At 40.8% G+C, this 27,592-nt stretch overlaps 1 protein-coding gene across 16 annotated transcripts in view; it reads left to right on the top strand.

Annotated features, from left to right (window-relative positions):
* Positions 1-27,592, top strand: part of tns1b (tensin 1b) — a 179,582-nt gene that overhangs the window by 31,400 nt on the left and 120,590 nt on the right. For 11 of the 16 annotated variants that reach the window (XM_035651039.2, XM_047337020.1, XM_035651056.2 and 8 more), the window contains exon 1: positions 5,139-5,255. The exons of 4 other annotated variants lie outside the window; for them this stretch is intronic. In XM_035651039.2, the coding sequence (XP_035506932.2) occupies positions 5,154-5,255 (102 nt within the window). In that variant the 5' untranslated portion in view covers positions 5,139-5,153. Of the gene's footprint in view, positions 1-5,138; positions 5,256-14,447; positions 14,727-27,592 lie in introns of those variants that run through there. One more of the 16 variants, XM_035651040.2, reaches the window with a different exon arrangement.

The raw sequence follows: 27,592 nt of genomic DNA, 5'->3' as shown, positions 1-27,592 counted from the left end.
AGAATGCAGAAATCAGCACTCAAGGTATAAGTGGCAGCATAATCCCTATTAACCCACATCAACAAGCTGAAATTTAGGTAAATAAGATACTAAATTAAATGTTGAATCATTATGTGTCTGAATACTTCAAATAGCCGATGCAACGCATATGCCAGACAACAGTAAAAAGCACTGTATGGTAGCTTGTTGATGTTTTTCACCTTAGCCAGTGAAAGTGACGGGCAGTGTTAGCTAAAAATAATCAACAAGAGATTTGCTGGCATCTGAGTTTAGAAAAATGTGGGTACTTACTCTTGCAATATTTGCAGTCTCATTATTGCATGCACTCTATAGAGCCACCATCTGAAAAGGACTGTGTTCATTAGGGCTGTAATTAAAGGACAGTCTGATGGTTTTAAGAGAGATCATCATTAGCACGGTTCTGCAATGATATAGGAAAAGTGTTCGTCTGCTTCCTTTTCCTCTAATACATTGTTGCGTATCTTACTTGTCACAAGCAAACTTTTAGGTGGAACACCGTAGGGGGTTTCACTCTTTTTGAAGCGGTGTAGAGAAGCTGATTTGAAACTTTGGAGTCTTTTTCATGGTATTTTACCAGATGATTTTACCAATCAGCACATCGTTATAGATTAAGGTTGTAGTATCACTTGCTTGCAGTCACAGAGATTTGAACCTGTGCCCAGAGAGTTTTGTAGTTCTTCGTGCCGCATTCTGTCCAAAGAGGCTTTGGGTTAACAGCGGGGATAATACCGTAGCTTTTGTCCAAATGGTATATCTAATTGTGCGCTCTATTTTGTCACAAAGCCATACTGTTTCCCCATGAATGCCAATTTGCCAAAACTGTTTCCATCTGCTGACCATCATGTTCAAAGATGAAATGAGCCTTCACTTAATTCTCCATGGCTCTGTGCCATGTGCTTACATTCACCAAGCTCTTCGTCCAAAATATGGATGCTTTGATCAATAATGGGAGGGGCTGGAGATAACTGCTGCATTAATCATAGCCACTTTGTTGGAGGCTGTCACATGAAATGTAATATTTAAACAAATGGGTATACAACGGAAATGTTATTTTTAGCCATTAGTTAACTTAATTTTAAATTTGTTCTGGCACTGTAGCAGTGACAACCAACAGACTCAAACAGAAATACTCTTTCAATTTATATTGTGGGAGAAAAAGCCTCCTGCAGCTGCCATTCGCTCATAGCAGGGGTGGGGAACCTCAGGTGGGCCGTACACGGCCCGTGAGACTGTTGGATCCGGCCTGTGAGGCAATACATTAATACACCCCCCAAAAATAAACTCAGGAAAAAATATTTTAAGAGAGCAATTAATTCCCCCCGGGAGAATAAGGGCAGATGTTTGTCTTTCCTGGCCATGGTCAGAATCATTGAATACAACACGTGCGTAACTGTCATCGCGTGTCATCACGTCATGTCATCAGTGATTTTATCTTAGCGACTAGCGGGTTTTATCTTAGCGACTAAGAAATGAAAAGTTGATGCGGAATGTCTTTCTTTCCAAGATAAATGGACAAACGATAACTTCTTTATGGACGTGAAAGGCAAGCCCATGCGCCTGGTTTGTGGGGATGCGCCGGCTGTAATGAAAAAGGCAAATCTTGAGCGTCATTACAGCATGAAATTAGAACTGGATGAGCTGAAAGAACAAGCGCGTTTGGCCCGGAAACAGCCATTTCATGTCTTAAATCAGAAAATTAAGTTAGCCAAGCTCTACATTAGTAGTCCATGTTATCAGTTAATCATTAAATGTACTGAGAACTATTACAGAATTAGTTAGATATTGAAGCCAATCTTAAAACGCAATGATTCTCAGGCAAGTTCTGGGTTCATAAAGGGGCGTATATTTTCCCCCGTGATTTCTAAGTGCTAAGAGTAACTGATTTTCACTTGTGTTTTCCAATGTAAAAAAAATTATTCAATTTCCAATTAAATTTTGTGAATGTGATATATTAAGAATGCATTATGCATTAAGAATATCTTAAAATATTGCACAAAAGTTCACTTGGACTAAAGGATGAACTGATAAAAGATCGCTCTGACATCACAAAAAAGGTTTTAACACAAATATCTAATTGGACAAAAAGTGGGGAATTCTTTTTATCACATAGGTCAAAGGTCAGCTTCCCTTTGAAGCTTCATAATGTTCTGCAAAACAATCGGGAACAGAATGAGAGATTGTGACCATATTTCCTGCTACTTGACTTATTGGTGGAGGTTTACATTGGTGAGGTGGTAATTATAGTTTTCGTCATTGACTGCATACATTGATGAATAATATAAAATGAAACTGATGAATGTATAGCACCAGCTGTGACCAAAACATCTCTGTCAGCCCCATTTAAAAACCCTGACTAGCCACTTCCCCTATTACTCTCCCAGGAACAATGACCCTTACCTCCCTAACCTGTCATCTTGTTTCCTAGAACAGACAACAGACCTGATGTTTCCAGAGTGAGGTTTGAAATCAGTCCATTGTTTGTACTGCAGAGAGGCAGGAAGTGCGCATGATATTGTCCCCTTGCCTTCAGATGAACTTCTGTCCCTTTGCCAGTATTATGTCATCTTCTTTAACATGGAGACAAGAGGACTGGTCTAATGGTGAGACCATGCCTTCATTTGAAGATCTAAACAAAGTCATAGAAAAAATATAGCATTCGCCTATATCTTATCTTATATATATCTTATATTCGCCAAATTGACTGAACAGTGACTCAAATTGCTGTAATTTAGTTTTTTTGTGTGGAGATATTGGCGCATTTACATAACGATACTGATGCACGTTAGGGGGGCTTGTGATTGGATGATTGTCATGATCAGCACTGCTACTGTTGGATCAGCATAGCAGTCAATAAATGGGACAAGGGAGCTCAGGTATAGGACAAATCAATTAGGTCCAATATAAGGGACGTCCCGGCTAACACGGGACAGTTGGTAACCCTACCTTCAACTGAGCCACAGAATATCTGCTAACTGCTTTACAGCTGACCATGTGGGAATCCTTGGAGTACATGGCATTCTTAACTCCCGTTGCAACTGTGAAAGTCAATGCTAAAAATAGGCATTATTGAATAAACTAAGCAGGGGTTATGGAAGAAAAAGATTCAGATGCACAAATTATTTAGCATTTTTGTTGATGTGTTTTTTTAATAACTTAATTTTTGTTTGAGAATTGATTATTAATCCAAAAAACCCCTTTAACAGGTAAAAAAGGTAGTAACCTCATAGAGAGCCACATGAGGCATTCCTTTCCCAGGACGGACAGAAGCACATTTACAAAATTACAATATTTAAAACATTCATGAGACAGTACAATGTTTAACCTTAATGGAGAGAGATAACAATGTTGAACAATTACAACAATACAATGATTAAATCAATGTATCTTTGTCCAAAATAAAAAGAAAGTCCATTAGCATCCAAATGCTCAAAAATGTACAATTTCTTAATCTGAGAGAAAGATGTACTCACATTTGTGCAAATAAACCTTTACATTACATTGCATTCATTTAGCAGACGCTTTTGTCAAAAGCGACTTACAATAAGTGCATTCAACCATGTAGATATTACTCAAAAGTGCAAGAATTAATAAAGTACAGGCAAAAACCACTTCCCCCCTCCATTACATCTGCTGGGCCCCGTACAAAGGTTATGTATGTTAAAGCAGATTTAGCTGTAAAAAGTTGCATCAGCAACCTGGTCATTATAGCACAACTGTTTGCACTTTTCATCACCTTGCTGGGAATTTTGGATGTGGAGCAGGTTGTGGAAAAATGCTAGCTACTAGAAAAACAGGAAGCAGCTGAGCATACACCCAAATACGGCATTAGGCCTATAATGCCATGTTTCTAGTAAGAGTCAGAGGCTTCCTCTGCTTGTTTTACCCGAAAGAAAACAAAGAAGGGAGTTCCCTGTGTGGCTATAAAGCAGATCTGGAACAATATAAGTCTTTATTGTTCTTAAAGGATATGCAGGTAATGTGACATTTGCAAGAACATGGAGCCAAATGTTCAGGCTCGGGTCTCAAATTGCCTCATGAGGAGTGAGGACAATGAGGTTATACTGAAGATGTCGTCAGCAGAATTTAACATAATCTTTCACTGTTTGTTTGTCTTTTTAGGATGTTGTAATCCAGACTATTTTTTAAAAATTATTTTTGCTTTTCAAAACATCAATTCTTGTGCTCTCTTATTGTTAAGTTATTATCTTTGGAGCACCATTTTTCATGTGTCTTCCATGTTATTAAACAATGGAAACCAAACATGTAGTTCATTAGCTATGAAGTCAGGGATGTGCTCTTCGGTCAAAATTCTAAATTAATTACTCACAGTGTATCTAGGCTCAGAAGCTCCATAGAACTTTTATGACTGGTCTGAGACTGCCAATCTTCACTAGGGTTCCCCTGTCAGCTACTGTACTCATGCATCAGTACCCTCCACATACACTTTCTTTTTCATATATTGGTAATTCACTCAACTTTTGTATATCTTTACATCTTTTTACTTGGATATTAAACGGGCAGTCATATTATCATCAGCTTGAATGTGCCTGCCTTATACAGTATTTTGTGCTTACAGCTTCATTTTAATCACTGGGAATATACTGTTACTACACTTACCACATCTCATATTCATTGTTCTTTCCCTGCGACAAAAGACTCCCTCCAAGCCATCCCCCTTTTTTCTACATTAAATTGCGGCCCCCCTCCTTTTTCAATCACTTTAAGTGCCTCCTTCTCTACCAGACAGCTCTGCCTGACCCACCCCACCTCCACCCACTTATGTCTTCCTGTCTACTTATTTTTTTCCTTCTCATGCTGCAAATTTAAGAACCTGCAGCATCCTGTGACAGAGGGGACAGGATGGAAGATGCAGGGATGCTGTAGGGATACCAGGCAAAAAAGGGAAAGCTGTCTTTAGGAATGACCTCATCCACACTTAAAGGGAATATCACTGAAGTGAAGGAACATTTCTTCCGATCAGCAAACATCCCAGGATTCAGTCCACGCCAACTGCTAATGTCTTGTAACTCTGGACTTTCATTTTGAAGGACAGGCTAGAGAGGAAAGGAGGCGCAGGGCAAGGAGTGGCAGCAGTGATCCAATAGAGGACATGAGGAGTTTTTCAGGAGAGAATGGGCGGACTAGGTTGGTGTCTCGCTACAGTCCTGAGTTGGGTCAAATTTATCTTCTACTGCATCTTCCCGTTTCGGAAACAAAGGAAAGGCAAAAATACGGTACAGTTCACATTTTAAATGTGTAAACATATGAATGATTGGTGGTGGGGGATTTTGAATCCGCTTGCTGAACTTGGCATTACTGGTGTTCAGTAATTTTCCTGTTCATAGTAGAGAAAGCTGCTTATTTATAGGAACACCACTGCACAAGCTATGGCATGGTTGAGACATATGACAGTAATTTCTAGCCCAGGAAGCAGTGTGCCTCTACGAACGACTATGTCGATTGGTCAGTCTGTTGATTGGTCCACCACTTTGGTTCAGACTCAAGTATTTCAACAGCTCTTTAATAGATTGCCTGGAAATTTGGTACCGACGTTAATGATCCCCAGAGAATGAATCCTAATGGCTCCCAGAGGTAATAACCTGACGTCTCTACTAATTCCACCATTGTGTGGCAAGGATTCAGTTCGTCCAAAATTTCTGACGTTCCCATTAGCCTCAGCTGTACTTTGTGTGTAGTGTTAATTAGCAAATGTTCTCATTTTGTTTATGTATTTGTATAACATTCAGCCAGTGATGGGTCTGACATGAGCACAGACAGTGAAACAGGATGGAGAGATAAAGACATGACACCAGGATATTACCAGTTTGACTTTTCCCGATAGAAGCTACACAAAGCCACACACATAACTCGCCCTTTTTTGCAGAAAGCCACAGACAGGTTGTGGGTCTTTAACATGCATGTCCCTCTCCTGGGGTTGTGCATCTTCCTCTGCTGGCAATTTGATGGCTGCTGTGCCTTGAGGAGGCATTCAACAGGGGCAGATAAACACTTTACCTGCAGTTCCCTTTAGTTCTGGCTTGCCTGCGTTGACTGTGAGTAATTAATTAGTTACCAATGGTGGCTAAGCAGGGCAGTGAGATGGTGCAGTGAGTAGGAGGACTGTGTTTTTAAGCAGCTGAATCCCTGTCAGATCCTGGGATGTTTTCATGGATGTTACATTCCCCGAAAAATCCAGGAGATGAGGGGAGTAACACATTAACAGTTAAAACTTGGAAAAAGAAATGAGGTAAACTTCTTCTGTGACCTCTCTACGTGCCTTGACCCAAAGATACTTTTCTTCACAATGATAAAATATTTTTAGATTGACTCGTGGCCTTTTTTTTAAAAAAGTGCCCTTACTGAGTTTATGGCCGCTTTGAGTGGAAACAGAAACAAGCAGACATCCCATTGACATATCATAACCTTATAAAATTGATATAACAAATAGGGCAGGGACCACCTTATTATTATGAAAATAGTTATTATAGTTATTTTCAGAACTGATTGATCCGCCAATTATTTCTCGATCACGCTTACGGCCTAAATAACATCAGAAAACGGTTAAAATGGCCCATCTCAGTTTCTTAGAGCTCAGAAGTGATACAAACAGATTATTTTTTGTCCCAAACCAAAAAATATTCTATTTGCGGTAAGGATGACTCAATCCTGTCCTAACAATGTCCTAACTTGGTGATTGGCAGTTAGCATGCAGTGGGTTCTTACATACTTTTCAATGAAAACTGTTGGTTGCAGCAGCGAGTAAGTCAGAGATTAATCTCAGGTGTTGATTGAAGTCACATTTAATTTTTTGAATGTTCTGGTATATCACTAATCCAGTGGTGTAGTTTAAGATCATATAATCCTGTCATGATTAACACAGCATGTGTATTTGATCAGTAGAATGATTGTATCATGTAGCCGCTGATGGCTTGTATTACAATGTCAAAGTCAAGGTGTGTGTAGTAGTGTTCGACCGATTTATCGGCCGACCGATAATATCGGCCGATGTTTGCGTTTTTTCCGTGTATCGGCATCGGCTGATGCGCGGCTGCTACGTTCGCCGATAGTTTTTTTTGGGAGGGCAGATCTGGTCGCCTATCGGGCCCGGCCCCGCTCTCTCCGGAACCATTTATCCAGCGCCGTTGCGGTGCCTCTGCCCTAGGCTGCCGCGCTGTGCGCCGGCCGGGTACCCAACTCTACCTTCTCCTCCGGAGAGCGGGAGGGGGATTCAATGTCTCCCACCCCGCTCTGCCGCTGGCTCCTGCCGGCTTAGTCGTGGGTCGCGGTGGACGGAGCGCTCGGTGGGTTTGTGTGTTTCTCCTTTTTCTCCAAACCCTTTGCCTCATCGAAATTGACTTTTTAATCTCGCCACTGGCAGCCTTTCCCCTCTCTGCTTCGGCAGGCTAGGACTGGCGGCGCCCCCCCGTCGGGCCCCGCACAGAGTCGGGCGCGGCTGCCAGTGGACTTTTTTAGTCTCCGCGCTGACTGCGCCGCAGGCTTTGCGCAGGGGATCCCGTTGGCGGGCGGACGAGTCCCGGTGCGGTGGGAACTCCCGAGATGCTCCAGAGCGATGTGAGCCTCGTCTCCCTCTGCCCAGGGAGCCACGGCCTTGGCCATAACCCCACTTTGTGATAACCTCACGAGACAACCTGCTGAATTTAATTCTATTTAACTTTTAAATTGAGGGAGCAAAAGTAGTATCGGCTTTAAATATCGGCTCAAGAAAATCGGCAGTCCGTATCGGTCATCGGCTAAGGCCGATGAAAAAAAAATCAGTATCGGCATCGGCCCTAAAAATCTGTATCGGTCGATCCCTAGTGTGTAGTGGATGCCCTCTACACTGCACACTATTCTGTTAGATTTATGGTGTTTTATTTACTTTTTTTATATTAAGGATCTGTTGGTCTGTGTATGTGGTGTTGGAAAAACATAACCGTTACCTTTAAGCCAGAAAAGCATGTTGTTTGACAACAAATAGAAGATGAAATAAGTAGCAGTCATAGCCAGTGTGGTTTACATACAAAGAAAAGCGTTGATCTACCAATGGATCTACCACCACTGCCGGTTTGATTGTATTTATATTTTTAATGTGGATCTCACAGGTTTTGTCATTTAATGTTTCTAAATGGCAGTTCTACGAAGAGGAAGCCCTGCGAACACAAAAGGCTTCACAGCGTGTCCTGCAGTAGTGTTGTTGTTGCCTCTATGGGTCAATGTGTTCTGGTGTTGGCTGGACGACCCTTCCTCACAGTGTTCCACAGTAGAGAGGGAACAGAGGAAAACGTGCACACACATGTGAGTGTTCTGCAAAGGGAGGGAGAGCTTGGGTCTGTATTGTTTTCAACAGATGGGAGTCATGGGGGTGGGAATGTGTGTCTGTGTGTGTGTGTTTGTTGGCAGTCTGATGGAGTGTGTGCTTCCTCTTGTCTGTCAACAACTGAACTCCCCCTTCAACTAGCAGGTTCTAGGACGTCAGCCAAGACAACAGAACACACCCCTGTGCTGTTTATGCGTTCACTCTTTACTTATCTATCTGTGCTTGTGTGCTATCTTTATCTATATCTCTATCTACTCTCTCTCTATCTCTTCACCTCTCTATCCACAGATTTTCTCACTTGCTTTTTCCCTTCTTTATTCACTGACTGGTTTTCCATTGTAACCGCCGGGAATCCAGCTTTGATCTCTCTCAGCTGTTTCCCCATCTTCACTTGGTTCAAGGACAGTGACATGATTTTGCTTAATCTCCTTAATTGTGCAAGTGCCTCGCTGTCCAATCTTGGCTCCAGTTTACAAAAGAAGACAGAAATGTTCAAGGTTAAAGAGGTACTAAAGCAAAGCCTAATAACAAGTGATCTGATTAGACTTGGAAATTTGCCCACCCTCCCTTTACTACATTACGACCTCCATCTCACACACACACATACACACACACACACACACACACACACACACACACACACACACACACACACACACACACACACACACACACACACACACACAAACACACACACACACACACACACTTCACTTACTCCATTAACTTGGCAGACCCTCCTGTATTTAATAATGTAGCATAATAACTGTGTGTGTGCGAATATAAACTTGCATGCAGTTTTTTCTGTGAACACCAGTAGGTGCTGGAGTAACACTTTCTGTATGACGTGTTCGTCTTCTAGTTCAGTGTTTTTCAACCAGTGTGCCGTGGCAAACTAGTGTGCCGTGAGAAATCGTCAGGTGTGCCGTGGGAAATTATCCAATTTCACCTAATTGGTCTAAAAACATTTTTTGAAAACAAATAATTAATTATCTGCAAATAATATGCCATTGTCGAGTGTCTGCGCTGTAGTAGTGACTGGCAGCGTAATCATGTAATACTCTTCCATATCACTAGATGGCAGCAGGTAGCGAATTGCATTGTACGTTGAGACAAGAGAATTAGTGATGCATGAATGTGACAGGTGGCAGTGACAGCATTTTGGCTAGTGAGACTGCGGTGACAGTGATGGATAAGTTTTTGAAGAGGAAAAATGCTAACTCCAAACTGGGCCCTGGACAAAATTCGGACCCAGATGAAAGCCCTAGTATGAGTGGAGGTCAAAAGAAAGCAAAGACGGTGAGCTCGAGGCAATACAGCGAGAGTTACCTTTCATTTGGATTTACTTTCACCGGGGATGCAACGACACCGATTCCGTTGTGCTTGGTGTGTGGTGAAAAGCTATCCAACAGTGCTATGGTACCAAGCAAGCTTAAACGCCATCTCCAAACGAAACACCCTTCGCTTCAAAACAAGAATGTGGACTATTTTGTTCGCCTGCGTGAACACACGGAGAAGCAGGCAACATTTATGAGAAAAACCACAAAGGTAAATGAGAGAGCCCTTAAAGCTAGCTACCATGTAGCTGAACTTGTAGCTAAATCAAAAAGGTCCCACACTGTGGCAGAGACGTTAATAATACCCGCCTGCAAAGCCATTGTAAATGAGATGCTCGGACCTGAGGCAGTTAAAGAAATAGCCAAAGTCCCTCTCTCAGATAACACCATTTCTAGACGTATTGCTGACATGTCTGCAGACATCAAAAGTGTGGTTTTGGAAAAGATCCATATCAGTGAGAAATTTGCTCTGCAACTTGATGAGTATACGGATATTAGTGGACATGCTCAACTCTTGGCCAATGTGCGTTTTGTGGATGGAGACGCAATCAGAGAAAACTTCCTACTTTGCAAGACATTGCCAGAAAGAACAACAGGAGAGGAAATTTTTCGGGTCACATCACGATATCTTGAACAAGGAGGACTTAAGTGGGAAAACTGCACGAGTGTCTGCACTGATGGAGCCGCAGCCATGGTCGGGCGCACCAAAGGCTTCGTCAGCAGAGTGAAGGAAATATAACCAGATGTGATTGTTACGCTCTGTTTCTTACATCGTGACGCCCTTGTGGCCAAGACCTAAAGCAGGTGAAAGCAGACCTAACCCCTGTGTTGAATGATGTGCACATGGTAAACTTTGTAAAGACATGTCCTGTGAAATGCCGCATATTTGCTTCTTTGTGTGAGGAAATGGGAGCGGATCATAAGACCCTGCTGTTCCATACGGAGGTCCGATGGTTGTCGCGCGGCAAGGTGCTGGCCCGTGTGTATGAGCTGCGGGATGAACTTAAAGTGTTTCTGACAAATGAGGGATCCGATTACGCAAATCTGCTTGCAAGTGATGAGTGGTGTGCAAGGCTGGCATATCTGGCGGATATTTTTCATCATCTGAATGAACTGAACACACGGATGCAAGGCCGAAACGAAAACCTGCTCACAAGTACGGATAAAATAAATGGCTTCCGTTCAAAGGTGCACCTCTGGCAACAACATGTGGAAAGTGGCAACCTTGAAATGTTCCCACTCACCAAGAAATGGCAACATGTTAACACTGCTGCACTGTGTGAGATAATAGGTAAACATCTGAAAACTCTAGAGGAAAAGATGTCATTTTATTTCTCTTCAGCCTCCACGGACAGTCATGACTGGGTTAGGGACCCATACAGCTCAGCAGTTGTTGGAAAGGACATGACTTTACAGGAGCAGGAGGAACTAACTGAACTGAGACAAAATCGTGGTTTCAAGCTAAGCTTTGCGGATCTACCTTTGGACAGTTTTCGGCTGACTGCTGCCAAGGAGTTCCCCATTCTGGCAAACAAAGCTATTTTGACATTGCTCCCATTTTCCACGACATATCTGTGTGAGGTGAGCTTCTCAAGCCTGACTGCCATTAAAACTAAAAACAGAGAGAGACTGAGAGCCATTGAGGAAGACCTTTGTGTGTCTTTCTTCAATTCCTGCCAGGATATCAGCTCTGTGTTCATCCAAAAAGGCACAGGTTTCACACTAAGTGAGTAAAATACACTGATCGACATTTTGTACATGCAACTCTTCATATTTCTCAGTGTGGAACAGTAAAATCTTACCCAAATATTATTGCATCTGTCAGAATAAGCACTATGTTTCTGCATTCCTGCTAATAGAATGCCTTTAGACAGAATTAGAATTTGCAAAACACTTTGAAGTTTTCTATTACCTTTAACACCACATTGTTGTAGCATTTATGTTCAAGCTGTATTTTTAAAGTGGTCATGTTAAGTGCACTTTTTGTTTGAAAGACGATATATAAAAGATGATGAATTATTTTTTTCTTTGTGTTTATTTGATTCATATTCAAGACACTTTGATAAGAATGACTAAATTGTTAATATAGGCTACAGAGTATCATTTTTTAACATTTTTGTTTGGTGGTGTGCCTCGTCATTTTTTCAATGAAAAAAATGTACCTCAAAAAAGGTTGAAAAACACTGTTCTAGTTGATAATGTCACAGGGGTAATAATACACTCCGTCATCAGTGTTGTGCCAAAGTCCAAACAAAAAGAGCAGCCATGATATCCAATCACAATATCTTGCAAAACTGCTTTCTGCTTTCTATTTTTAAGTAGGACCTAAATTACAAATGTAACCAACAAAAATCTCTGCTCTCTTTGTCGGCTGCACAGCAAATCCTGGTGTTATATATACCTTGTGTTATGTTCATCAAAAATAAACAATGCATCACACACTGTCTTTCACACGAGTGTGCTGACAGGGAGCTGGTTAGTGTGACTCTATGCAAGGCAAGAACATAGTGTACAATGCTGCTTAGTTTTAAGCAATGGACAATACTTACATGCATGGTGAAAATATCAAGCCTCAAATACACTTCTTTGTGATAAAGGTTTCATAACATCATCCTAAGAATTATTGGGATTAAAAAATAAATTTAAAATATATATATATATATATATATATCAGCTGATATATTGAGACAGAGACTTGTCACCTGACTCTGCAGTTCCTCTCAGTTCTACACAAAGTTTAAGGGTCTTTCATTTCATTGTTTCGGTTTCCCAGCCTCCACCTCATCAACCCTGTTTCCACTAGTACTTTAGCATACAAAAAAAGCTCTAAAGATCCTAGTGTGCACTACCTGCCCAGCACCAGCGACTAGACAACATTGACGTCAACAAATGCAGCCGGTAGAGAGCAAAACTGATCTAAAATGGAGAGCGAATATCAGACTTAAATTCTCCACATGGTCAGAAACCTGATTCCAACTGCTGTGATTCTGAGAAAAAAAACAACTCTTTGACTTGACGTGATGAATTTGTAAGCAAAGTTTTATTTAAAGCTTGTTTCTGCCCCAAAATCCATTAAGACAGATTTAAAGATTAATATTACTTTTCAGAATGTATGTATTCTCCGTCCATTTTTGTGAAAACTCTGTGAGAGCATTGGTTATGGTAACAAACAGTAATTTCACTGAAGACTGAACCAGTGATTCACTAATGAATACCTTAAATGCATTGAAAGCAATGTGTCTTGCATTTGCATTGATGTCATGGCTGATTATAGAAAAATACAGATGATCAGCTGATAGTGATTGTAAAGATAAGTTATACAGCAATTAATAGGTAAATCGATATGCACTGTGCTTGCTCTTGTTCATTTGATAACGTATATAAAAAATGTTTTGGCTTCGGGGTTTAGCTGCTGGTCCCACTTTGCGGCTTTGCGGTTTATATGTGGTTGTCATTAAAATTATTGATTGATTGAAATTCATTGTTTTGAAAATAATTGGCTTCAAAAGCCATTAAAATCTAAATACAAAATACATCAATATTGTTTCCTCAAAACTCAAAGTCCTTTCAAATATTCTGAATATATATAAATATATGTGTCTGTGTGTGTCTGTTGCTTGATTGAGTGCAGGATTAGGTTTAAATGTTTTCTCTCTAACGTTGTCTCCTTTAGTAAATTTGTCCCTTAAGGGGTGGCATGCAGGAAATACCAGGAGATTTATCCTCTTAGCCACTGGGTGAGTGTGTCTTTATCTCTCTCTCTGTGTGTTTGTGTGTGTGAGTGAGTGAGAGTATAATCCCACATACACTGTCCTGCTGCTGTAAATACTCACTTGAGCACAACATTTGTATTAATTTGCAGGTGAAAATAGTCCCCAACATATAACCTCCTTACTCTATTTACTCGTGTTTCATCAATGTTTGTTGAAACTAAAGTGCCCAGCTGTTTTAGGGAATTACTTAGCCTTTTTGGTAACGTGAAGCTATATTTGTGCCCTTTTAAAAAAAAGATTTAATATCTAAAAAGAAACAAAAAACAATAACAAATCATGAAAGATATTTGGTTATTTTGACTAAATTTCACTGGCGGGGGCTCACATGAAAGAACTTTGCGTGTAAACTTTCAGCCTGTTTGTTTTTATGAGGACAGGTTTCAGTTTTATCTTTGTAGTTGATGATTGGGCATCACATACAATGAAACAATGTCGAAGACAGCGGCTGTGGAACTCATCAAATGTATGCAAATATTTAGTAAGAGCCGGAAGTCTGAGTGGTGATTGTGTTCTCTGAATAGCATTTTCCAGTATCGAGAGAAATGCCAGTGGACATTCATCTTGAGGGTAAATATAGGGGGAGACAGAGTTGATGAAATATTAAATTGAGCTCAGTACAGAAATACACAGGGAAACTAAGCAAGAGAGAGATAGCATGAGGGGGAGGTGAAGTGTGAAAGATGCTGTTGGGTCTGAACAGGGAGGGGGCTGGGATGAATGAATGAATGAAATTAAAAGTGGTGAGACTTAGAGGGGCAAAGGGGGAGGGAGAGATGGGATGAGAGTGAGAGGAGGGGCAAAATAAGATGGATAATAAGTGGAGTATCCCCTCCCCCTTTGCTCCTGTGGAGAGGTAGGGGCAGCCTGAAAGCCCCTCCACCCCTCCCCACCCCCCCCAAAAAAAGCTTTGTGAAACTTTCCCCGGCAGAGGGAAAGAGAGGCAGAGTGAGCAGAGAGGAGAGGCAGTCAGGATCCAATTTAGACTTAGGAGAGAGACAGAGGAGGAGAGAGCAAGTCAGAGAGTGAGGAAGAGGCAGAAATCAGGATGGTCATGGCTTTGCGACATTTGGCAACTTGTCTCCTGCCTGGATTAGACTTAAAGCAGCCAACTGGTCTGTAGCAGCAGCAGCAGCAGCAGCAGCAGCAGCAGCGGCAACAGCAGCAGCATCATCATCATCATCACTCCTGTCAGTCACCATGCCGTCTGTGTCTCTCAGCTTGCCAACAGCTCTGGCTGGACCTGCACGCACTTGGGTCTGCCTGTCCTGCATGTTCTGGGTGAGATAACTTTCCACCTGGAGTTTGTTTCCAGGATCAAAAGGGATTTTTTAATTGTCAGCACAGGACTTCAGTCACATTTCGTACCAGGTTGCAGGAGGTAGCGACCACTCTGCATAGCCTGACCATATGACTTGCAAACTTCAGTTGCATAATATACTGTATGTAATAACGTATATGTGATTTTTTTTTCATTGAGTGCGGGTGCTGACTCTGTACCACTGGAAAACCCTGATGAAATCAAGCTGGTCAGGGGATGTGTTGGGTGGTCTGCTTGTCGGGGGTTGGGCGGAGGGTTGGGACCCTGGCTGTCGGGGGCCTTGGCACGGTGAGACATTTGAAGGAGGAAGATATTATGGAGAATGGGAGGGTGTGCAAACGTGAAACAAACCCTTTTTTTTCACACTTTACATTTTGTGTATAGCTCCATGCACAGACTAATAACTTTCCCGCTCTGACACGAAGTCGAATTAAACTCCTTCTCCTCAGTCTCTTTCTCACCCTTTTCCACTCACTCACCCCCTCTGTCCCGTTCTGTCTCGCTCTAGGTGGTTGGGACACAGCTATTTTTGCTTTCTCTTGTATAATTCAATCTGCTGCGCATTCCCGCTCACAGTGAGGGGCTGTTTTTGCACTTGTGTGCCCTCTCTAAGTTGTGATGTGGTCAGTAAAGAACTATGTTCATGTGTGTCCACACTAAAAGCATTGTGATCACGGTCTCAAAATTTGTCTTCAAACACTGTGAGTGCTCTTACTAATTTGTGCTGATATGAAAGAACATTCCTTTCTCAAATATAGAACATTGCATGCAGCTCTCTGCTGTTTAAAGCTGAATAGAGGATGAAAGAGGAGAGTAGTTGAATAGGCCATTGAAATCCATCCCTCCTTGTTCTGCAGTGGTCCTTTAGGGACATGACTTCAAACCACTGGCAGAGCTGGAGTTCTTGGCGAAGAGACTGGATAATCTTACACGGCTCTTCATCAGTTAATTACCAGTCTTTCTTTTGACGGAGCCGGAGGCGAGCTGAAAGAGAGGTTGTAAAAGAATCTCAAAGCCCCCCAGCTAAACTCTTGGTCACTGATTGACTGCATCAGGGCACTTTATGACAAAGCAATCTCACTTAAGGGCATGGGGATCAATGTTTCAATAGCAGGACCTAAAACAGTCTGAATATGGGAAGCAATGGGGAGGTAGGGGAGATGGACAGAAAGAAGGAGCATGTGAGAGTGTGTGAGCAGGTACAGATGCAGGAAACAGACCTAGACAAGATCTATTCGTTAGGTCGGCCTCAAATGGGGAGGGTTTCCTCTTGTCAGAGCAGGATGGTCCTGGATAAAAGGGGAATTCCTCCCAGCGTAGAAGCAGACAGAAAATGCTCAGCGAAATATCTGAAATGACAGGAACAACTTGAAGGACAAAGGAAATGAACAAAAGATGCGCTGGGTAAGATCAGAGGGCAAAGTAAGTGGGAATTGTGCAAGAGGCCTTGAAAGAAGACCTTCGTAGTGCTGCGCATTCACCGAACATTGTGAATAATTAATGAATGCCAAAAAAGGGCTTCAGGGAGAGTTTTATCAGGTTTCTCTGAAATGACCATGAAGTCAATTAAATGTTATGTAAGCAATTGCTTAGAAAATGTTTTAAGGCCATGCAAATCCTGATGACATTCAAGAGCCACAGGGTGTGAATGCACCCACTCATCGGATGCACCCAACAGGTCTAATAAATAGAATGTGGGCCACGATTTGTTGGTAGCAGTAGCCAGGTGACTAATCCAACAGCATGTCATAGTAAATAATGCCTAAGATCACTGCTGCACAGTTGTGTTAATGTAAATATTGATCCATGTCTAAACCTTCAGAGATGCCAGAGTTAAAAAGAATCTCCTTGGGATGATCGATATCCATTAACATACACTCTGTTCATCCAGGGGGTTTCAAAAAGATTGCTCTGGGAAATAGTGTCATCTCAGGAATTAGAGGTCATTGATCTTTAGTTGTTTTGACTAGAAAATAGACAAACAATTTCAAATTGACTTGGACCCTTTACTTCTGCCTCTGAAAGCAGGACACCTAAAAGAAGCAGTCAGTCCATTCTTGACAAAATGAATGAAAACGATGAAAAGGTCTTCTTTGCAATGAATTCTCTTATTCTCTCATCCTCCCATTTTTATGTTTGTTTCCCTCATATACTCATGTTTTCACCCGCCCGTTTCTCTCCTGATCTGTTGCTAGTTAGATTTTTCACCTCTGATATGAGGAAAATGTTCCACATGTGGGGCCCCTTTGAAATACGTCCAGATTTCTGTAATTGTAACATCTGGGTTTTCACTGTAATGGATTTGCCATGCAGTTTCTTTTTCCGTCTTCGGGCTCACTGTTGTTGCCATCCTGTGGAATTTTTAGCAACACTCATGCTATTTTCATCTTTGTGTTGCTCTTTACATGTATTCTCTTTATAGTGACTTGGTTCAAAGATATTGAACAACAAAAAGGGAAGTTTAATCCTTGCTCAGTTGATTTATGAGAGTTGTCGAGCTTTGTGTTGCATCCTTCCCCTTTCCAGAAGAGACCCCCAGACTTGTGCATGCTTCACTGAGCACATTGGCTTTAGACCTCCTATGGCCTTCTGGTTTTCCCCAGAGGGAGTTTCAGGATTCAGAAGTTTGAACTCCTACTTAACACAGATGAAATAAATTGAAATGGTATGTAGTATATGCTTGGTATGCACTGATTGGAAATGGTTATTTCAGACTTATGCCTACTGTCATTTCTTTTCTATTAATTCATCCTGTAGATAATGGTTAATGTCCGATTCTGATATTGCATTTATTAAGAAAGACAGATGAATACAATACTTTTACCTGACCCATTATTCCCTCATTTTTGTAATCTGTTATGGCATCTTGTAATATTGTAGGATCTCCGTATCCAAAATCATGCTCCTCAGACCTTTGTGTCAAATTTAGTGCAATATTACCTCATGTTTCTGAACCAGAGTGGAGGGACGTGGTCTGTACTCTTAGTCAGGCACTGCTGTGCCTAAATTTGTTCTTGACAGGCTGAAGAGTGTGCGAAGAGTGTGCAGTAAATTAATACAGGTGACCTCACTCAAGGAAGTCTTGTTAGACTCTTGAGGACAAGGAGGGTCAAAGGTCACTGTTGGAGAAGTGAAACCACTGTGAGGACTGGCCTCAGACTTAGCTCTGGAGTGTGGGGAGGTGTCTGGACCTGGTAGTAATTAAGATTGGACAGCAAACAGGAGAATCATTGTGGGGCCCGGGCCCCTTCAACACTGAAGCCACAACATTGCAAAACCCCTGCACTTTTGTTGACGATGACATTATTGAGACAGTATTTCTGACCATAACAGCAGCATCATTTGTGTTTACTTGGCTGAAAAGACACATCAATATACATAGCTGTTATTACTGCTCTTCAGTTGTTATTGGCTACCATAAACTAATCTGAAAACATTTTAGCCCTCACCTGAACTTCTATCACCATGCTGTTTATGCACTAATGGAGAATGTATGATCGTAATATCTGTGAACTTAAAATTTCTAGTCATATATGTCTGCTGTCTTTTGTGTCAATAGTTGTTTTTAGAAATGTTTTTAGAATTAAATAGCAGCTTTTCAGTGATTTCTGCATAAAACAAGAAAATATGTATGTGTAAATTTAGAAAGAAGAAATACCACAATCATCCTCTTAAAGTTGTATTAATAAATAATGTTTGTGTCTGATGTTCCAGCCTTGCATAGTCTCGTGTGACCAGTAGCTTATTATGGCTAATATCAGCTGACTTTTCATAAACATTTTTTCACTTACAGTGAAACATTTGCAAATTTTTTCAACAGTTCTCAACTTGTGCAACTGTTTTGATACATTCTATCATGCCGCAAGTACAGTTTAAATCAGGGGCAAGGAACCTTTGGCCTCTGCAATGCAACTCAGATATACAAAAAGTTGACATGACAGAAATACATATTTTTCTGCAATAACAGAAAATAGTTGACTAAAATGTACTTCCGGCTGGCCCTTTCTGTTTGTTGTCAGGTCGCAGTCATGATGAAGGAAACAAACTGTAGCTGTAATATGTCATTACTAAAAGGATCATGTGACTGTCAAGAGAAGACATGTAGATGACGAATGTTGTGCTTTACAAGAGAAATGGGCAGTTATTTTTTTTGTTTAAATAAAAGGCAAGCAACTGTGTCTAGTTTGTTGGGACACAGTCACAGTGATGTTACTTTTAACATTTTTTAGTTTTAAGTTTCAAGTTTATTTATTGTCATTCTGCTCATGGGACATGAAAGAAGGAAATACAGTAATCACGTCTCTGTAATACCGTAATAAGAAAAATATTGCGATATATGTAGGGAGTAGTAATAAACAAGAAATATACATAAAAAGACCATTTAAATCAGATAGAATGAAAATAGGATAAGAATAAAAAAAAGAATATGCAGCAAATAGTGCAGTAGCATCAATTTAGAAAGAGAGAGAGCAGCAGTTTAAGTGTAGGTAAAGTGCAAGTGCGGCAATCATCAATAGTCTGTAGTCCTGAGAGAAAAAAAACAAACAGACAAATGCTCTTAGATCAAGTTAATGCTCTTCAACAGTTTGTGTGACTAACAAACAGCTTTCTGACCACAAGACCACATTCTGATGGAGACAATGTTACACAGGCAAGTTTTTTGGTGAACAAGCTAATAGCTAAGAAGCTGAAGACTCATTCACAGGGAGAATTTGTCTGGTTCTAGCAGTGTCAGTTGTTACCAAATGTCAGTTTGTCTTGAAGATCCGTCACAGAGCAGATTACTAATGTGGCACAAGATACTGAAATAGCACTGAAGATCATTGCAAGAAATAAACAAAACACATTTTAGTGCATTGGATCACTGCCAAGGGAGTTATTAAGGATAATTTGTGTTAGATGTTAGATATGTATAAGCAATAATAATAATAATAATATATGTTTTATATAGCGCTTTTCTAGACACTCAAAGACACTACAAATAAAAACAAACCAAAAAAATTACTCATAAATACAGAAAACAAAAGACCCAAAGACATTTAACATAAAATACAAAGTACAGAACAAAAAACACAAAATTTGAAGTGGCAGTCATGTAGTGTATGCTTTCTTGAAATGGTGGGTTTTGAGTTGATTTTTGAAGGAGGTAGGTGAGTCTGAGTGCCGGATGTTTGGAGGGTGGGAGTTCCAGAGGGTTGGGACAGCAATGGCATAGGCCCTGTCCCCCACAGTGCAGTGGACTGATGTAGCCTCCTATCTGCACTATGCGTTCTTGTGGTCTTTTGAAAGCTTACCGAGATGACGAATAATAGCCAATAGCTCAAGCGAGATGACCACAGGACACAGGGAAGACATTTCAATGATGGCTGAACTTTTTGTGGATTTCTTTTGCTTAACAACTGTGCGTGTACGTAAATTGAACATAAATGAGCCTTTAATGTCTTTGAAAGCGCTACCAAAGGTGAGGATCTGTTTGATCGAGTTGTTGTTGGCCAAATCCAGATGTGATTAGCACCATCATCAGAGGCCTCACCAAAAAGAAGCAGTTCAGCCATCATATTAGCGAGGTTTATTTGATTTGCATTCAGTAATTTAGAATGGCCAGCGGAGAATGTTATAAAGATTGAAATTACCCTTGATGGCAAACATTTTTTTCCCACCTCTGAGTGCTTTCATCGTACAATTAATATATCCTATTTATCAAACCCATGTTTAGTACCCAACACCACCTTATATGGATATGCTCCATATCTCATGTGTGCAACACAATCACTGTAGGCCAAAGCATTCCTTATATGTACATGACTCCAACCTTATGTTTCCTCGTTGCCAGAACAGAACAGAGCAGCCAAGCTGAAGAGAATATATTTGAATAAGACAAAACACAACACTTTTCTAACTCTCATGCCAGAACTTGAGCATGGGTGCATTTGTGTGAGTGAATATGAGAGCCCTGACAACCACAATCCAGAAATGATTTTTGATCTAGTTTGGAAGAATAGAAGAGGCACTCCTCTGCAAACCATTAGATGTTATCATTCGAATAAAACCCCTTAAAACATATCATCCCCATCGTTCCTCGAGAACATTCTGGGGTTATGTTTAAGTTTCATCAGTCAGTGCCCGCAGCCCCTGCCAACCCAGTGCGATATGGAACGCATGCTTTTTTTCCCCTTGGCAGTTATCTGTTATGATAAACTTTGGATGTCTTTGATTTTGCCTGTTTTATCCCTTGGCAAGAACCATCCCTCTTGCTATAATATGGATCTTGTAGCCATCTTTCTCCCACATGTATAATTTTTTGTGTTGTGCACAAAAGAGCATGGCTCAGAGTTGTAGCTGTAGTAGTTGGTTTTCCAAAACAGGTGCGTTATGAAAAGCAGGTGCACACAGGAAACTAGAACTAGAACATGGCCTTGCCTGAAAGTCTTGTCGATGAGCAGAAAATCCTTTGTGTGGTAAAGAAAGACCTCTTGCTGACTACACAGAAAGTGAAGAACACTGCGTAGGATCAAGACATTTTTCTTATAAATTATACTTTTTGACCAAAACCTCAGATCCAGGGCCAATGCAGTGGATGCAAACCACTGGTAAACCCTTACATTACATTACATTACATTAATTTAGCAGACGCTTTTGTCCAAAGCGACTGACAATGTTGGCAGTTAAGGACAGCTGGTCGTCCAGTGTCACCCCCAGGTTCCTTGCAGTTTGAGGAGGGGTCATAACAGAGTTCTCAATGAGAACTCAATGTCAGATGCATACAGGGCAGAAAGAGCATCACCAGGAAAGATACAAAGCTGGTGATATCTATGGGTCAATCACAGTACATCACTGACTGCAAAGGATTTTCCTCAAAATACTATTTTCTTTGTCTTAATGTGTATCTGCCCAATTGATTTCAAACCTGTAAACTTGGGGCACTATATGTTAAAAATATCTCCCACAAAGTTATTTATATATGGATGTAACTCAACCCAAATTAAAACTAGGAGTTAGCACTTTAATGTAGTATCCATTATTTCAATTCAAAATGTTGACCAGATAAGTATTCTGACCATTCTGATGATGATTGTGCTAAATAAATACTTAATTCGCCTGAGGGCACATTGAATGTCTGTAACACATTTCATAATGTTAAATCCAGTATTGGACTGCTGGTGCCTTCAAGCCACACTAACAGCATGGCTGAAAACAAATGTTTTATATGTATATGGTCCCAGTTTCCAGGTTTGAACCCGAAACCTTGGTCGATAAATTGTCTCCACTGCCCCCACAATAATAATAATAATAATATAAACAATAAAACTTTCTGTCTCCCCCACTACTTGAAATCTCGACAACCAAGATAAGATGACCACTCTGTTACTTTCTTAGTGGTGCTGATGGTCTGAGAAAAAGAAGGGATATTTTTTCCCTCTTCGCTTCTGGATGACTGAGTAATTTCCTCCCTGGGATCCACCTCACTGAGATGAAATGCATTTAGAGAGTGGACTTAGAGAGAGAGAGAGGGGGAGGCAGGGTTGGAGGAAGGAGAGAATGGAATGCCTCGGGTGCAGTTTTTTCTCCCAAATGAAAAGCAGGTGACTGTTCATTGTAAGGCCGTTCGGTTAGTGGGAACTGGAGAGCGGAAGAAATGCTAGGAAGTAAAGGTCGGGAAAAAAAACCCTCTTCTTTCTGGTATTTAGCTGTGAATTGTTGCCCATCACACTTGTTCTGGAGTGGACTGCTTACAATAAGGGGATTCACAGACACTTCCTTCTTCAACTGCTGATTGTTGTAGCATGTCATTCAGAATAAGTCTGTTAAATCCTTAATTTGAAACAGATTTACAGTATTCTTGGTTAAGGCTTTATTTTCAAATCTGCTTTGCATTTGTCGTTTAAGAGCAAGAAGAAGTCACTACAGAACTGGAAATATTTAGCTCCAATAATTTTGACATGAAGTCACCACCGAGGTGCTCTGGTAGCTCATTGTAGATTACAGAGTAAAACATTTCTGTTGTGTGATGGTCACAAAGACAATTCCCCATTAACAGTATTACCCTGTGCACCGACAGAGAGTTGTATTCTGAGTTTGTGTGGACAAAATAACTCCACAACAAGACAGCATTAGTACAGTATGTGGACCTCAAGTGCGAACCACTTGCCTTCTTTATATTCCGGAGTGTGGAGGAAAAGGGTGAGGCAGAGGGGATGAAAAGATGTGAAGATGGGTCAAAAGGTCAGCTGGCCCTTGCTTGCCCCTGTTTTGGTGGGAAAGCTGAATAATCGCCACATTGTTACATGGGAACCTACCCAATGCGAAGGGGGGGTTGAGAGGATCTTTGAAAGTATTTGTCAAAAGTGAGAAACACAAAAAAAACACCTTTGCAATCATCAGCAAGTACATTTGTTTGCTCACTCACTGAGGCAGCCATTGTTACATATACAGTAGTACACACAAACACACACACACACACACACACATTACACACACAGTTGGAGACATGTGGTTGTCACCCCACTGTGTCTTGTTAAAATATCCATCCATGCATATGGTGTCCCATATGAAAGATCGGCCTGTCAATGGCTGATTAACCCAGTTGACTGGAGACGTCTCATTTAGTCCTCTGACTCCACCAGGACAAACAATAATCACTGGTTAGTGGGGGTGATGATGTAGTCCACATGTGTGTATATGCTTTCCATTGACTTCATTCAGAGACACTGACCGTGCTTTTCTGTCTTGTCTGCATTGTACGACCTGATCTTATGAGTTTCTTTCTATGTTTTTTTCTTTCTGGCGTTCCATCTGACACTATGCAATTCAGTGCCCCAGCTCTTTTTCCCCCTCATGCAACCTCAGTAAAGGTCAGACATCTGATGAACATTTAAAGAATCTACGTTTCTGATCTCTGTTGTGTTTCAGTACTGTAATAATGACAATCTATGGTGAAATGATAATATTTTGAGACCCATTCTTAAAGGGGCAGTAGCGGAAAGTATTTTGTCGGGCCACCATGTTGTTCCATGTTGTACTCTGGTTGGTTGGTTTCCATCATTTAAGGTAGTTCTAATCACAGTGATCTATCTGTAAGTATTTTTTTTTTCAGCAAGTCTGGTTTCCTTTTAGTTATTTGATGCTATAAAAATAATGAAAGTGGTGATGATTGACAGCTGAGACTGGCTCGGGATTTATCGTACGTGTGTGTCGACAGGACCTCAATATGGAGGCTGCACTCCATGATCAGTACTGCGCAGACTCAGTCTCCAATCGACAAACCCCAGTGCAAGATGGCAGCACCTATATCCGAATAATTTTGTCTTCAGTTTTGCACAGTAAGAGGAAGTGGAGAGGCGTTGTCCATCCTAATATATACAGTCTATGTATGTGCATCCTGAACCATAAATACGCAGTCCCCCAAAATGGTGGAAACGTGTGCATGAAGGTCATGAATGATCAGAGGTTACCTGGACTGTGATGCTTTCAAGAGTTTTGAATACTCAAGTATTACCACCATATGCATGTGTGAGTGCATGTGTGCACTGACCAGACGCGAACATGGTTCCTTGTATATATGAGGTAATGCATGAGGTGCTGAAAGTGAAAGCCAGTTTAACCAGGAATTAACCTATCATGTGTTTGTGTGTCAACGTCAGGTCTCTGCATGAGTCACACAGTTAAAACTATGGTGGCCCTGAGAGCTCACAGCACTGCAACTTAAGAAAACACATGAAAATAGACAAAACACAATCACATGCGCAGCATTTAGAAAATGCGCTGCAAAGACCGCAACACAACACATTAAGAAAAGGTGCTGCAAAGACCGCAACACAACACATTAAGAAAAAGCGCTGCAAAGACCGCAACACAACACATTAAGAAAGAATGTGTTGTCAAATTGATGAAGATGTTTTCTTGATTTGCTTGTGTTTTGTCTATTTGCATGTGTTTTCTTAAGTTGCAGTGCTGTGCGCTCTCAGGGCCACTGTATAAAACAGTTGAGGGAACAGTTTTGAGTTCTAAACTTAAGGAGAAAAACAGTGTCCTAGTTTCTATATTCAGCTGGAATGTCTGTCGCAAAGCAGAGTCTGGAAGGGTTTATCTCCATAGTATAACATTACCTTACACATCCTGAAGCTGCCCATTATGAACACTTCCATTTTTAAACACAGTATATCACATTATTGGATAAACACTAATCTGTAATTTGAGACACAGCATTTGACAAATACCAGTTTTCCAAATGTCTTAAAGTTCGTAACTTATATAAATAATGATGATACATGTCATATCTCAAGTTTTATTTTCTTTTATTTATTTTCTAGAAGCAGTTTCTTTTTTTTTCTTCTAATATGGGTCACCGATGGTATTTAATTTTCAATAAATCATGTGTTGCTAAAATATCAGGACTATTTGTGGTTTTATGGCCAGAAAAACCAAGGGTTTTTGTTACAAGACTGAAAGTTGAACGAAATCTTTCCAACAAGATCATTCTTCTGTCTGTGTGTGTCAGGTGCTCATTTTCCTTTTTCTGTCTGGTTGTTTTCCTGTCCCTCTTTAATTTGGCAGATTGTCCTGAAATTCAGGTCTTGTGTTATGCTACACCTATAAAGAAACTGGAATATGTCTTATGTTTAAATTTGTTGCTCTATTTAGTATTTTAATCATTCAGATTCATCTCTAGCAGACTGGTGTGTAAAAATTAGGAACAAAATAAACATGATCTCACTGTAATTTGTAGTTTATTGTCTGGAAAATGAAAACACTTAACATCCATGTGAAAGGTGTGTGATGAATTATAAGTGTGTTACCATGCTAAAGCAGCAAAGGAGCATATTAACCATAAGAGCTAAAAGAAAATAATGATGAAATCTATGAAGCCCTGTGGAGCATTTTTGAACTCATTGATTGTTTGGGTTTCCCAGGACAGTTATGGGCGGCCGTGGCTCAGAAGGTAGAGTCGATCTTCCACTAACCCCAAGGTCGGCGGTTCAATCTCAGCTTCCCCGAGTCCGCATGCCAATGTGTCCTTGGGCAACACACTTACTCCTAAATCGCCTCTGGCAGCTCTCGTGACAGTGTATGAATGTGAAAGAAAAAAGCTTGGTAAATAGCAGCGCTGTATGAATGTGTGTGTAAATGAGTGAATGTGACTTGATAAGACAAGAAAAGGGCTGTATGAATACAGTCCATTTCGACAGTAGCTGCCTTTAGGAGTTGGTGGAGACCAAACCACAGGCCAAAGGGGGAAATAAATTTCACTTGCATCTTTTGGGCATGCAAAAAACTAATTAAATTTGCTTGATGGGCAATTGTTTGCTAACACATTTACAATATAAAAAAAAATGCATCAATGGTGCAGAGATGGATGATGGAAAATGCTACTTTGTCAGAGTGTATCTGACAAAGTAGCATTAAAGCCACTAGTCACCCCTTCCCAATCCCTTGAAATCCACATCCAGACCCCCAACTCAGCAGGTGCCAGTCAGAGCCTTTGCATGGTAAACCTTGGATAATAACACGTATGGATGCCAGGCATAGAGACCTCCACACCCCCCACACACACACAAAAGCCCACTTGCCAACATGGCGCGTCCTGTGCACAGCCACGGTCATTATTTCAGCCTAACTAGATTAAGCTAATCATGTTATGCCGTGGTAAGGCGTAGCCAGGAGATGGGTCGACTGTCCTGCTGTTGCCATGTGTCTCGGAAATAAAAACACTGAACTATCACATGGAGCTTGATAAACACCCGATGTAATATCACACTGTTTGAGTTCCTAAACCTCCAAATAAACTCATGCATTGTGTAAAACAACCATTATTAAAAATGCATTATTGGGTGCACCAGCCTATTGCAGAATCTCAATTATTTTAAAATTGAAAAAGGTTTTTGCTTGCTAAAATAAAATTACATTTGTAAAATCTAAACTTGTCATTACACAGGTTTATGACCAAATGCCTACAAAATACATGAGATTCGCGTCAGCCTCAGCTGTACAATTGTGTTTAATGCTAATTAGCAATTGATAACATACTAATTCACTGAAGTAAGACATTGACTATGTTTAACATTGCACCTGTTCCCATTGTGAGCACATTAGCACATTATCAGTGAGATCATGAAAAATGATGCAGGAATATTATATTATTATATTTAGTTGCAATAATCTCAATGTGAAAAAGCATTAATATCTTGCTCATGTTACTAAGAAGTTTACCAGGAATGTTCACCTGTATGTATTTCATTGGCCAACACATCCCCTCAACTCTTGATGCTGCATTGCGGTGAGGCAAATGTTCATCTGGTTTGCTGGTTGACCTTGTGACTCTGTATGCTTTTTGTGTATGCAGTGCGTTGGCATCCCCGCAATCCTTCACTTTCCATACTACTGCTTGCCTGGTAAACAGCCGTGTCTTAGAAACTTGCGTTCCGCCCTGTAATGCAAACAGTTTAAAAAGTCCTTTTTTCAATTCCAGATAATGGTGCTATGGGGTTTTTTGAGACGTGATAATGCTATTCCAGAGAAGACATCACAGGCTGAGTTGTATTCCTCAGAACAAGTAAACTTGACTGTTACATATACTGTATAAAATGACAATATAATTTCAACCATAACAAATTTTATAATGAGACAGCTTCTTTCTCATCTGGAATCTGGGAAGGCTACAGTATGTAATCACTGGATCCTGCATTGCCTGGAAATGAGACGTTATTAGAAGCAGGGTGCTTTACCTTCCCTCTGCTAAGTCGGTTCCTTCTGCAAATAACAGGAGAGAGGACAGTCACATGTGGAGAAAGAAACCATGAAGGATCTCAGGGAGCAGAGCCCAACAGAT

The sequence above is a fragment of the Scophthalmus maximus genome, chromosome 14 (genome assembly GCF_022379125.1).
Source record: "Scophthalmus maximus strain ysfricsl-2021 chromosome 14, ASM2237912v1, whole genome shotgun sequence".
Classification (NCBI taxonomy): Eukaryota; Metazoa; Chordata; class Actinopteri; order Pleuronectiformes; family Scophthalmidae; genus Scophthalmus; species Scophthalmus maximus.
Note: the sequence above shows the minus strand (reverse complement) of the source record. Positions and strands in the feature narration are given on the sequence as shown.